This window comes from Myxocyprinus asiaticus, chromosome 1, assembly GCF_019703515.2.
Source record: "Myxocyprinus asiaticus isolate MX2 ecotype Aquarium Trade chromosome 1, UBuf_Myxa_2, whole genome shotgun sequence".
Taxonomy (NCBI): domain Eukaryota; kingdom Metazoa; phylum Chordata; class Actinopteri; order Cypriniformes; family Catostomidae; genus Myxocyprinus; species Myxocyprinus asiaticus.
The window spans coordinates 32,925,990-32,939,139 of record NC_059344.1 but is presented as its reverse complement, the minus strand read 5'-3'; the positions used below and the strand labels follow the sequence as shown (position 1 = coordinate 32,939,139).

The following is a 13,150-nucleotide window of genomic DNA, read 5'->3' as shown; positions in this document are numbered from 1 at the left end:
TTTTCCCTCCATCATAATCAGGGGATCAGGACAAATTTAGGATTTGACATAGATCATGATATTTCATGGATCACCATCATTGTAATCACATCTGCTGTAATAAGTCCCCTTGGCTGGTGGTGTTGGTAGAGTTGAACTTTTCACGGAGAAGTCGCACCATCTCTGATTACAAATGGCTGTTTTTAATTTCCAAAAGTGCAACCACTGTGACAAATATGATCTAATGATGATCATAAATGAACAAGTCAACATGAATGATCTTACGGGACAAATCAGCCCCGTCTCCACCACCGCAGTACATACTGTTTATAAAAGGATGTGTGTTTATCAGCCTGTTACTTGTCAGAGAAAATTGTACAGGCCTACTGAATCAAGTTAATAATGGTTTTGTCAATAGTTAAAAAAGAACCTGTATTGCTTCACTATGAACCTTAGATATGCCTTTATAATAACTTTTAACAAGCTTTTTTACCTTATGCATTGCTTAAAAGATTATTAAAATGGCAGCTCTGCTCATATCCACCACTAAAAGCTGCTCTGAAGAACCCGGAAGAGCGGTTGCCTGCTGTGCCACATAACGTTAACTTAATCTATTGCGACTCGAGAATGTTTTGTGATAGTCTTGGAAGCATCAGTTAGAATGGGTTGTATTTTTATTTTTATTTTTTTTTAAGTAAATATTTATTACAAAAATACATGCATAAAAATATGTCAATATATAGAAAAAAAAAATATATATATATATATATATATACAGAGTTTTTGGAGGTGGAACCAGTAAAAATGTAGTAATAATGTAACTACTCTCCTACTTATCTGACTGGGCTAGCAGAGAAAATCCTTATTGTTGAGCACTGGCACTGTCTTGCTAGTTTCACTCTCTGTAGAGCTGTATTCAGCTTGTTCACTGGCTGCTTGCTGCTGTCTGGCCTTGTCAGGCTCCTTTTGCCCAGTCACTGGAAGCTCATCAATAACCTTTAATAGACCACAGGCACAATATACTGTGTGTGTGTGTGTGTGTGTGTGTGTGAGTGAGTGAGTGAGTGAGTGAGTGTGTTTGTGTGTGTGTGTGTGTGTGTGTGTGTGTGTGTGTGGGCAGGTTTGCCCCAATCACTCCTCGCACTAATACTGAGATATCAGTACTGTTTGTGCTATAATGCTCTTATTGTTAACCTGTTGCTAGTGTTGTAGGGTCTACAGATTCCCCAGTGGCTTGTTTGCAGCCAGCCAAAGTCTTTCCTCTTCAAGGCTATCAGAACAGCACTCCAATAAAGGAGAGATAGAGAGAATAGCCTGTTCTCTTTCATCTCTCTTATCTGTGGATAGAGACGCAGACCTTGAAGTTCCTCAATAGACAGTGATTATTTATGTGTTGGTTAGATGAGCAATTACACTGTGAACTTAAGTATATGTTTTACAGTTACTACAAAGAAACTGTAAAACGTAAAAGTAGCTTTTCAAAACAGGGCTCAACAATAAGAACTGCCCGATGGCCGAGGCCACCGTGAGAGAGATTCGGGCCAGTTCCTAGAACTGTCACTTGCCTGATCGGGTCAGTGCTGCACTTATAACGTTAGTGCAAGTAGACAAAAGGTGAGAGGGGAATGACACAGAGTGACCACAGTCTTCTAACCAAGCAATCGGAGAGGAGCGAGTGTGCAGACACTGAGAACTCCTAGGACTGTCCTCGCTCTGTTCCAAGTATCTTTGTCGCAAATTCCAACATTCTTTTGTTTTAACATATTGGTAAAAATTAGTAATCCACACATAGGAACACAAGAAATCAATAGTTTCTTTCTACTGGGATATAAATCCATATTGCTCCTCTCTGTGCATCTCTCTCATCATCTCTCTCTGAGCAGTTGAGATGCTTTTTAACTTGCATGCACTCTCATAAAGGCACAGAGTGCTAGTATTTTTGGCACAATAAAAAAAAAAAGATTTACCTTTGATTTAGAGATGAAGTGCTAGATGATATGTAATAAACTTAGTTAAACCCCGGTTATACACGTGGCTTGAAGTCTGAGCTGCTCTGTATCCCAATTATAGGTACATTTAAGAACTAGGTAATGTTTCTAAACGTAATCATTCATTTGACATTCTAATGGCATCTGCAAAATCACGATGGCTTTTATTATAATCAGAGCTGTTCAGCTCGAAGTTGGCATTTAAAACAGTCTACTTCATATCATCCTCATAAAACACTGGTTACATGTATCATTTCTGGACTATACAGGTATTTTCTTTCTGTGCTTTGTGTATCAGTCAGTTTTGGTCTTGTTGTCTAATTCTATGTTTATACACATTCTTTATTCATAGATTAGGCCTAATATCTACCTAATGTATAATACATGTCACAGCTGATTTAGTTGCAAAGTCTCTCTCAGGAATTCATGTTTATTACATTCAGCCTACAATCAAATCTTTAACTCAGTGACTAAATCTTTGATCCTGTTTGTGAAAACACTACACATGGCCCAAATGTTGACAGCATGACTAAACGGTGACCGAAAACCCTCATCTGCTCCACTGAACTCTTCACTGAAAAGCACATATAAATGGCTGGACAGCTTTGGTTATATCATGTATTTATTAATTCATATCTGTAAAGTGATTATATGGGGTTACATGAGGCGAAAATTTACAGCTATCTTGCAAATTGTAAAAGTACTAAAATTTTTGGGGAAATTGTCTTAAAAACATATTACATAAAAAATGTTTTTTTTAACTTGACATTTTTCTATAGTCATGGTGGTAAAAACAGCTATTTTTCATTTTTGCGTTGGGCCCAGTGAAAATTTTGGCAGGGCTAGTAAAAATCTGAACCACTGGCCCGACTGGGCGAGTAGAAAAAATCCTTAGTGTTGAGCCCTGCAAAGTATTCATGCTTTTGGAATAGACATGTAAATAAATAAATATCACAGACAAGTGTTTATCACCCAGTCCTCATCAGAAAGCTGTGCAATTTCATTTTAACACTGATTCATTGATAATGTGTGCATACAGGGTATATGGACATTAGCCTTTTATGCACTTTTTAATTATTTTAGTCTTGCAAATGTGGAAAAACGCTGTACCTCCATTTCTTTACAGCATTTGATCTTGAATTAATTAATTGTAACTAACTGTCGATTGTGACTATTGCTTGATTTACTTTGTTGTGACACATTAACACTGCACACTACTGTATATTGTGACAGATGGTCCACCTTTGTTGTCTGTTTAATAGGCAAGAATGAACTTTCTGGGTAAATGCTTCATTGATTTATGGCAAGGTATTTCTGGTCAAAATTTTTCATGGAAATTAGAATTTAGATTTCTAGGAATGTCCTGGAAATGTTTTGGAATTCCATTGACTACTGTACAAACCCTTAATTGTATTCCTCTTCTTCATTGTTCTGTCTGTCTCATGCTGTCCTTGTTTTGTTTTTTAATCTAGAACAGGATGAGAGATCATATTACATCTTCAATGTGGGCCAACCTCCTTCAGTGGTCAACCAATCACATGGTCTCCAGCGGCATGGAGGCCCACCCCCAGTCCAACACATTGCAACCTCTCCCTCCCTGCAGGCCCACCACATGGCCTATGAGCCCAGCTATGAACCTCAGGACTCTAAATACACGCCCACAAGGCTGGGCGGGGGAGGGAGTGGCCCACCTAAGGCCTTTGAGTGTCCCAGCATCCAGATCACCTCTATCTCTCCGAGCTGCCAGCAGGAGATGGAGGCCAGTGAGAATGAGATGAGAGGGAAGGGTCCGGAAAGAGATTACCATGACAGACCCCTGTCTCGGGATCACCTGTACCTGCCTCTGGATCACTCGTACCGGGATTCATCCCTGAGTCCAAGTCCATGCAGCAGCCTTTCCTCTCGTAGCTGGTTCTCCGACGCATCATCCTGTGAATCCATCTCACAAGTGTACGATGACGTTGATTCGGAGTTGAATGAAGCAGCGGCACGTTTCACCTTAGGGTCGCCGCTCACCTCGCCCGGCTGCTCTCCGCAGACTGGACCGCAGGAGGAAGTATGGCAACAGCAGCATCATCATCACCCAGCCTTTACTCACTCTCTATCTCATTCTCATGCTCATTCACTCTCGCCACGCCAATCACCCTGCCACTCACCCCGTACCAGTGTCACCGACGAGAACTGGCTGAGCCCTCGCTCTCCTTCGCGCCCTTCTTCACGCCCAACATCACCCTGCGGTAAGAGACGACACTCCAGTGCTGATATATGCTACCTGGGCTCTTTATCACCCCATCACTCCCCAACCGCCACACCTGGTCCCTCACCCAGGAGCAGCGTGACCGAAGACACCTGGATTGGAAGCCCGTCGATGGGTGTATCCCCTTTCCAATGTTGTCCCTCCGAGGCTGACATCCCCTCCAAGACAAGGAAGACCTCCCAGGACTGTACAGCAGCAATCCAGCCAGGGAAGGGTGACCTGGGTATGGATGATTCTGGGAATGTATCTCCTTTGCTTGACTCCCCTGCTGAGGACGGCTTGCACAGTTTAAAGAAGGACGGATCTGGAGATCAGTTTCTCTCAGTCCCATCTCATTTTACATGGAACAAACCCAAACCAGGACATTCACCAATTTTCAGGTAAACCCACTTTTTTGCTTTGAAGAGGCTTTATGAGCTGTAACCATTACTGAATTATTAGCAATACTGCCGTCATTTATGAAATGGCCAGGGTGTGCAAAGTTCATGTGGGTGAAGCTCTGTGTGCAAGTGTGCAATTTGAAGTGTACAAAATAAAAAAATAAAAAGAATATGAGATGAGAAAAGTGAATGGACCAAATTTACAGCTCAGGCACATGTATGTTCACTGTAGCTCTGTTCCAAAATCTAGTGAGCACTATTACATACAACTACCTTCTAAGGCAGAATCCTAACTGAAATCAAGCCTTATACATGACTGATTTGGAACGCACTACATAAGCAGCAACTCTCTTAAAAAATAACGCTCCACACATGCAGCAAGTTCACTGTTAGCATGTTGCTAAGATAACAGTGCAATACCCCAATAACAATAATTAGCATACACAAATATTGGCTATGGAAATAGTAAATAATGTTTTTAATTAGATTAAGCTGTTTATCTATACTAGCCTATAAATTTACATCTACATTTCTCTTGTGTCGAAATGCATTCTCTGAGCACCTTATCCATGAAGGAGGCATGCGATGCTTAAAATATGGTCAAAACAAAGTATCTCAGAAGGCAGAATAATAATTATGATTCTAGTGTTTTGAACAACCTTCATGTCAAGATTGTGCACATGATGACTGTTTTTTAATGACACCTGTCTATGTTGAATATATCATCATGTGCACATCATGTTTAGAATACATTAGGTTTACTGTACATTTCTCACAGGCCTTTTTTTTTCTGCCCTATAGCAATTTTTATTTTATTTTTAAATCATAACTGTTATTAGTTAACATTCTTTACCGAACAGCTGTCATATTAGATCAATGGCTAATGCACATTGTGAAATATGCGCAACTTTTCAGTGTATTTATTTCTCTCTTGTAGATTTGGTTTACCTGATAATTATTTTCAACAAATAATTTATGCAAATAACAAATAATCAATGCTGCTGATAAAACTGTCTAGATAGGTACTGTAACTCACTAGTTGTTAGAACAGAACTGCTTTTTTATTTTATTTTTAAGAGTAGCATAAGGCAGTTGTGAATTCAGTAAGCCAATGAGCAGAAATGGTTAAAAGTGTGTCAACTATTCATATCTGTCCATCAGATAATGCCTGTGTGTGAGAGTGTGTGTTTGTATGCGCGTTAGTCAGATGAAGGTTTTATGTGTGTGCCCCAGCCTCTATTACCATAAATCAGTAAAGAGAGCGTGTGGCTGTGGCTTGCGAACATTTTCCTACCTGTATTGATTCTTGACCACACCAGCACATACAAACACACTTTGTTTTTAACTTAGTCATGTCTTTCCTTATTAATCCACTAAATATAAATAGTAAATAAACTTGCTTCCACAGACAGAAAAATGCTGTCACATATGAAATAAGCACACAGACACTCTCATGACCCCCTCTCACTCCCTCAAACAAACAAGTCAATAAAACCTGCAGTGAGAGCAGCATGCAGGAACAGTGTTGACTAACATCTTTACAACCATACCCTAATACAACAGAGACATGATACCTGATCCCTGTTATATGAGCTCACCGCTCCTGTTGTCTGCCATCGGACCTGTATGTTTGTGGGTGTGCTGGCTGCTTCATCAATTAGCAGCATTAGAAAGATCTAGAAGCTTGTCTGGTTTAACAGATGGGTTTGCTATGGCAGGGAGGGTGAAGTGTTGGCACTCTAGTGTATAATGGGTCTAGCTAGGGAGATTGACTAAACATAACACATTTTCAGACGAAGACACTCACATGCTCTTAGGGCTGGGTGAATATACAAAATATATTTGTGATGAAATTGACGACCATATAAAATTAAGCTACATTGTAAATATCACAAGACTTATAATGAGCTTTTTATTTGGCAATTAATTTTCTTAAAGGCTGTGTCATTATACTAGTTTTGCATTCCCTCCTTGTCTTGCAATTCGAGAGTATGAGAGCATTAATATATATGTTTTAGCGGCTCCATGACATTAGAGTTGGTAAGTTCAATTCACTTAATCAGTTTAAAGAGTCAGTTTTGATTAACCAATTCAGAACTCTGATTAAACTATTTGTTTGTGTCATCATTCATGGATGTTTTCATAAATTATAATATTTTAGTAAGAACACATGTTGGTAAATATTGCTTTCTATTGCTTTGTATTGTTATATTGGGGCATATACTGTAAAACATTTTTATATTAAATACAATTCGTCTTTGTGGTCTTTTAGTGAAAAACTGTGTGGAAAACATGCTGTGGTTATTTTTAACTACATTTTTTCCACTGTGTTTTAGTTCTTTGATTAAATATTTAGAATTACTATTTAGTTGATATGATTTTTTTTAAATTACCCTTTTAAGCCATTTCAAAGCAAATACATAAATATCAAGATATGTACTGAATATCATTAAAAGGGTGAAAAATATAGAGATATTTTTAGCTCTTTTGCATGTACACATTCTATATTTAACATGTCTTACTAGGGATGCACAGACCTAGACTAGACAAACCAATACTATGTGACATCAAACAAAATGTCAGCAGACTGGAGATATTTCCAGATTACCGACATCTATGGTATAAATTCCATCATTCACACCTGTATATAGCTGTTGTTGTGCAAGCAGACAACTGTTTGAGTGCACAGGGTGCATTGAGTGTTCCCAAAAGCAAAGACAAGCGAGTGTATCAAGCCATAGAAATGCGTTGTTTGGATGTTTCTATAAAATAAATATTAATTAAAACATCACTGACTTCCCAATGCAACTTAAGAGCATGCACACAGAGGACAGAATGCTCAGTGTGCTCGCTCGTCTCTGCCTCTGCTACACTTGCTCTGTCTGCTTACTCAGTAAACACATGCGTGCAAACCAAATGAAAGGAAGCGCAATAAATTTTTATATATATATAAAAAATTTATGAATGCAAATAACAACAGAATTTTAGTGTGAAATAAGGAATAGTCCTCTACATTACTTTGTTTAAGGAAAAATAAATTAAATAGAGCTGCAAGAAGCCAAGACAGGCCCAAGCACCATGGGTCCATTTCCACTCGGTGGCTTTCGGAAAACAATGCAAGGTGGACACACGAATTTGGCATTTGGCATTTGACATTATTCTAAACAATTTTGAAATAATTTGAGTAAATATGAGGAATATTTCAAAGTCTGTTGTAAGAGCCACACTTCCTGCTGCCAGGAGGTTAGCCCCCAAGACTAAACATACATTTCAATTTTGATCTAAATCACACATTCCACACAGAAGATATGGGACACTTCCTGTTTCCCATTTTTCACCATTAATTTAATGCCTTGCCATGGCAACACCATTCCAGATATCAAAATCTGTTCGCAATTTAGCATCTTTAATGTCTTGGCATAATGTTGTCTAAATGTGGTGATAGTCTCATGAATCACCTAGGAGTAGTATTTAAAAGTTCAGAGACTGCAGTATTCCAAAAATCCAAAAATGGCTGGCCTCCTGTTCTGTGGACCTAATGACTATAATTATGAAAGTTGTCCGGCTTGATGAGAACTATATATGTGCCAATTTTGGTGACTGAAGGTAAAAATGGGGGTGCTACAGAGGCCGTCTTACACAACCATTTTAAAAGGGGGCGCTACAGAACCCCCCTACACGCCCACGCATGAACTTTTGCCCAGAGATAATGGCCAACAACTCTAATGTTTGTGCAAAATTTAATTCATTTTTAAGCATGTCAAGTGCCTCAAAAACACCCAAATATAGGAAGAAAGGAATAATAACAATACATTGCCATGGCACCAGTATTTAAGATAGCAAATATCAGCAGTGTCTTGACATTATTCGAAAGAATTTTGAAGCAATTCATGTAAACATAAGAGGGCTATTTCAAAGTCTGTTTAAAGTGCCATACTTCCTTCTGCCAGTTGGTGGCACTATGACCGTGACCCATAATAGCCGCATAAATGAGTTTAGCCCCCATTACCAAACATACAGCTGAATTTTCATCAAAATCATACAATGCACACAGAAGATATAAGGAACTTCCTGTTTCACATTTTTAGCAATAAATTTATTGCTTTACCAAGGCAACACTGTTCAGAATATCAAAAATTAATAAAATGAAAGTACTGTCATGTTAATGTTACATATTTTAAATATAATTAATAATACAAATATTATAAAAAAACATAAAAAAAAGAGCAGATACAAAGTTTCATTTCACCTCAGGCTGCGCATGCTTCTTCCCTCTCTCACTCGCAGTGCGCACAGGAAAATGTCCTCTCGCTAGACAAGCAAACTCAGCGAAGTAGCTATGATATCACTTCAGTGGTGCAGGAAGCGGATTTCTGAAACATTGACTTGAATGTCGCTATGGATGTTTTGACTAGGGATGTGCACAATGACTAATTTTACTGACGTTTAAACGGAAATTTTGTAGTCGATTAGTCTATAGAGAAAGAACCCCTCAGAAAACAGTCAAAAACATTGTGTACATGTTCCTATTTAATATACTTAATGTATTATTCCAACAGCTAAAACCGTTACTAAATGCCACTGATAAGGGCATTTACTGTATTTGAGATGTGTTTGTCTTGCATTATTATCATTTTACATTAAAAATAGAACATGACAAACACGTTACGCTAATAAAGGAATATTTACTGAATGAACAGGCAGTGCAGAACTGTAACGTTGTTGGCTGCTGACAATGATGGCAATGACGAAGATGATGAGATGAAGAACCCAAGTGCAGTTTATTTACAGAACGTGAACTCCAATAACCCTGACTACAAAACATGGACTAGACTAGACTAGACTAGACTAGACTAGACTAGACTAGACTAGACTAGACTAGACTAGACTAGACTATGGCTTGACAAACACATACCGTCACATTCAATACTCCGCCAATAGACAATGCAAACATGAGGGCTTAAATACAACACATGGGAGAACAAAAACCAATGAACAAACAGAACTGATAACAAGATAATTAAACAATAAACCAGGGAAAACAGAAATCACATGACTAGGGAAACAGGAACACATGACATGAAACAGGAACTAGAATTTCAAAATAAAAGACACGAATCAACAGAATACACCTGACAAGAACAAATAAGGGCAACCCTAATAGCCAGTTCTAAATGAAATTCATCAAGTAAACGTTACCCAAAATATTTTAATAGTCAGCCCAAAATAATTATGTAAGCCTAGTCTATGGAAAAATGCGCTGAAAAGTGCCGTGAATTTTGCAACTTGCATTAGATACAACAAAATATGAAAGCTGTTCGTTTAACAAAGTAAGCCAATAACTTTTTGCCTACCATTAAAAATATAAGCTAGGATAAAAATAAGCGTGTGAGAAACGAAAAAGTAATATATTGTCCTAAAACATGAAATCCACTCACAGAATAAAAGACAGTTTAACCAGTTGAGCAGTCTGCAGTTTGTTGAAAAGTCCACATGATGAACTGGCAGGGACAAAAATAATGTGGGCAAACAATAGGCACACCTAGCCTACAATAGCTATTTACTTGGATACATTCAGACCATACATTTCTGATGAGCTAAATAAACATGTTAATGTGCTCCAGTGAAAGACGGGACCTAACTCACATCAGGTGATTGTCCTGCACTTGAAAAACACCCGCACGGCTAGAATAAAAGTCGCAGGCATGAACAGATTTAAAAAGGACTCAAATGTAAAAATATGCATAGTGAGTTGCAAAACTGAGTTTCGGAAATCAAAAGTTATTTCAGATCTACTTTGCTGGTGTTGTGAGAGGCCATTTTTCTGCACGCACCGAGAGTGAGAGAGGATTGCCTGCCACAAGTGAGGGAAAAAGCGTGCATGGCCTGACGTGAAATGAAACTTGTATACATCTGCTCCAGATATTCGCTTTTTCAATAACTGTATTATTATATTTTAAAAAGTAACATTTACATTACAGTAATTTAAGCGTGGCCTTTTGCAAAATTATAAAGCATAAGCTTACTGTGTAAACAAAATGTTGAGAAGTTTCATGGGGAAAAATATTTAAACTGACTTGTAAATTCAGTGTCTACTAACGGAAGCCTGGGTAGCTCAGCAAGTAAAGACTCAGCGTCTTAAAGACTACCACACCTGGAGTTGCAAGTTCGAATCCAGGGCATGCTGAGAGACTCCAGTCCAGGCTTCCTAAGCAACCAATTGGCCCGGTTGCTAGGGTGGGTAGAGTCACGTTGGGTTAACCTCCTCATGGTCGCTATAATGTGGTTCTCGCTCTCGGTGGGGCACGTGGTGAGTTGTGCGTGGATGCCGCAGGGAATAATGTTAGCCTCAACACGTGCTAGGTCTCTGCGGTAACGTGCTCACCGAGCCACAAGATAAGATGCATGGATTGACTGTCTCAGATGTGGAGGCAACTGAGATTCGTCCTCTGCCACACGGATTGAGGTGAGTCACTACACCACCACAAGGACTTAGAGTGCTTTGGGAATTGGGCATGCCAAATTGGGGATAAAAGGGGAGAACCCCCCCCAAAATAAATGTTTACTAACAGCAGCTGTACTGTTTAGTCAACTAGTCTCGCACATCCCTAGTTTTCACATTTGAGTGTTCTTTAAATCTGTGCATGCTTTTAAGTTATTTTCCAGCTGAGTGGGCTTTTTCAAGTGCAGGATAATCGTCTCAGGTGCGTCAGGTCCCGTATTTTACAAGAACATGCTGTTAGTTAATTTTGCTCATCAAAAATGTATGCTTTTGATTAAGTAGCCTAGAAAAGGACTGTTTTAGACTGGGTATACCATTTTTTTTTTTTTTTACCCTACTGATCAAGAAGGCTATTTTCAACAATGTGCCGACTGCTTTATCTTTTATTCTGTATGTATGTGATGTTTAGAATACATTAGATTTATTGTACATTTCTCACAGGCCTATTTTTTTCTATCCTATAGTTATTTATTTATTTTTACATTGTAACTGTTATTGGTTAAAAAATTTGACTGAACAGCTGTCATATTAGATCAGTGGCTAATGCACATCGTGAAAACTTTTCAGTGCGTTTTTTTTTTCTCTTGTAGATTTTGCTTACCTGTTAATTATTTTCAACAATGTCCTGACTGTTTTAATATGTTAAGTAACTTTTACTTGATGAATTCTATTGAGAACAGACTATTAAGGTTGCACTCTTGGTCCTGCACTGTTCATTCAGTTGTTTTCAATAAATTGAAAAATTTAAGTATTCACTAACATTAATTCAGTGAATGCTTGTCATGTTCTATATTTAATGTACAATGATCATAATGCAAGGCGACCACGTTGCAGATAAATGCCCCTTTTCAGTGGAATTTAGTGTCGGATTTGGAATAGATTAAGTATTTTAAATGGGTCGCATAAGCAAATTTTCTCTTTTTTTCTGTTTTCTGAAGGTTTCTTACTTTTTAGACTAATCGAACAGTCAACTACAAAATTTTTGTTTAAACGTCAGTGAAATTAGTGGTTCCACACATCCCTATTTTCAAGTGTGAGCTTAATTTACATAAACACAGGCCAGGCGGAGGGAGGCGAAGCATGCATTAGCGTCTGCCAGCGGGAGGTCATTAATCACTTGATCGTTTGGGTTCCCTGCTGGGATAATGGTTCCAGCAATGGGGAAAAAGGGATCCAACATGACAGAAAAAATCGTTACGTCGCCGTGGCAGGCTGTTGTGTTCTCTTCAAATGACTAATGAGTCGAGCTGTCAAGCTGATGTGAACGTTTTCATCGCACTCAGCTGCATATAATCACAAACTCTGATTGTTATCCATAGTGATTCTGTCACCAAGTGTTTTCCTGCGTTTTCCACTAAACACCGACACAAAAATGGCACAGCTGTTTTTTTTTTTTATTGAACGTAAGTTCTTTAATCACTGAAAGCTGCATATGGAAATTTGCATTTGGCTAGTCTCGAGAGGACAAATATGTAATCACACACTTTCACAAATAAGTTACTTCATGAATACAGAGATGGCACTAGGGAGGGGCTAGCGTGTGCTTCAGCCTCCCCAAGGAAGTCCATAGCGCCCACGTAGCACCCCTAGCAAATTATCCTCTGTATGAAGATTGTAGGAAGAAACATTTTCCCTGACAATATTTTAGCAATCATGTCATGTGTCCCGTATTTCTGTCGCCTGTTTAGAATCAGAACGATTTACAAATTAGTCATTTGAGTCGATTCCTTCAAAGAATAAGTCAAACGGTTTAGCAAAATGGTCCGAATCGTTCAGACAGCTCACACACTGTATCGTTTGGAGCGTTTCTTACTCCGTAAAAACAGAAATGAAATAAATAGAACAGAAAACAAGCAAGTGGAATATTTACTGTCGTGATACACAGAGCAGATGAGAATGTAAACTTAACTGTTGAAACTTTATTAAGTGCACTCCCAACTGCATGTCTCACAACATCTCTCTCTCGGTAATGGTGGAGCAGCCCCCGTAACCCTTGCTTTGTAACAACCAGAGCCCTTCTACCTAGGTGAGCCTGCAAAGTTAG

General features: G+C 38.6%; 1 protein-coding gene across 1 annotated transcript in view; it reads left to right on the top strand.

The window, feature by feature from the left end:
• The window catches only part of LOC127444647 (nuclear factor of activated T-cells, cytoplasmic 3-like), a 137,698-nt gene that overhangs the window by 37,784 nt on the left and 86,764 nt on the right, over positions 1-13,150 (top strand). Inside the window, exon 2 of the mRNA XM_051704152.1 lies at positions 3,440-4,604. Within this exon, the coding sequence (XP_051560112.1) occupies positions 3,440-4,604 (1,165 nt within the window). The remainder of the gene's footprint in view (positions 1-3,439; positions 4,605-13,150) is intronic.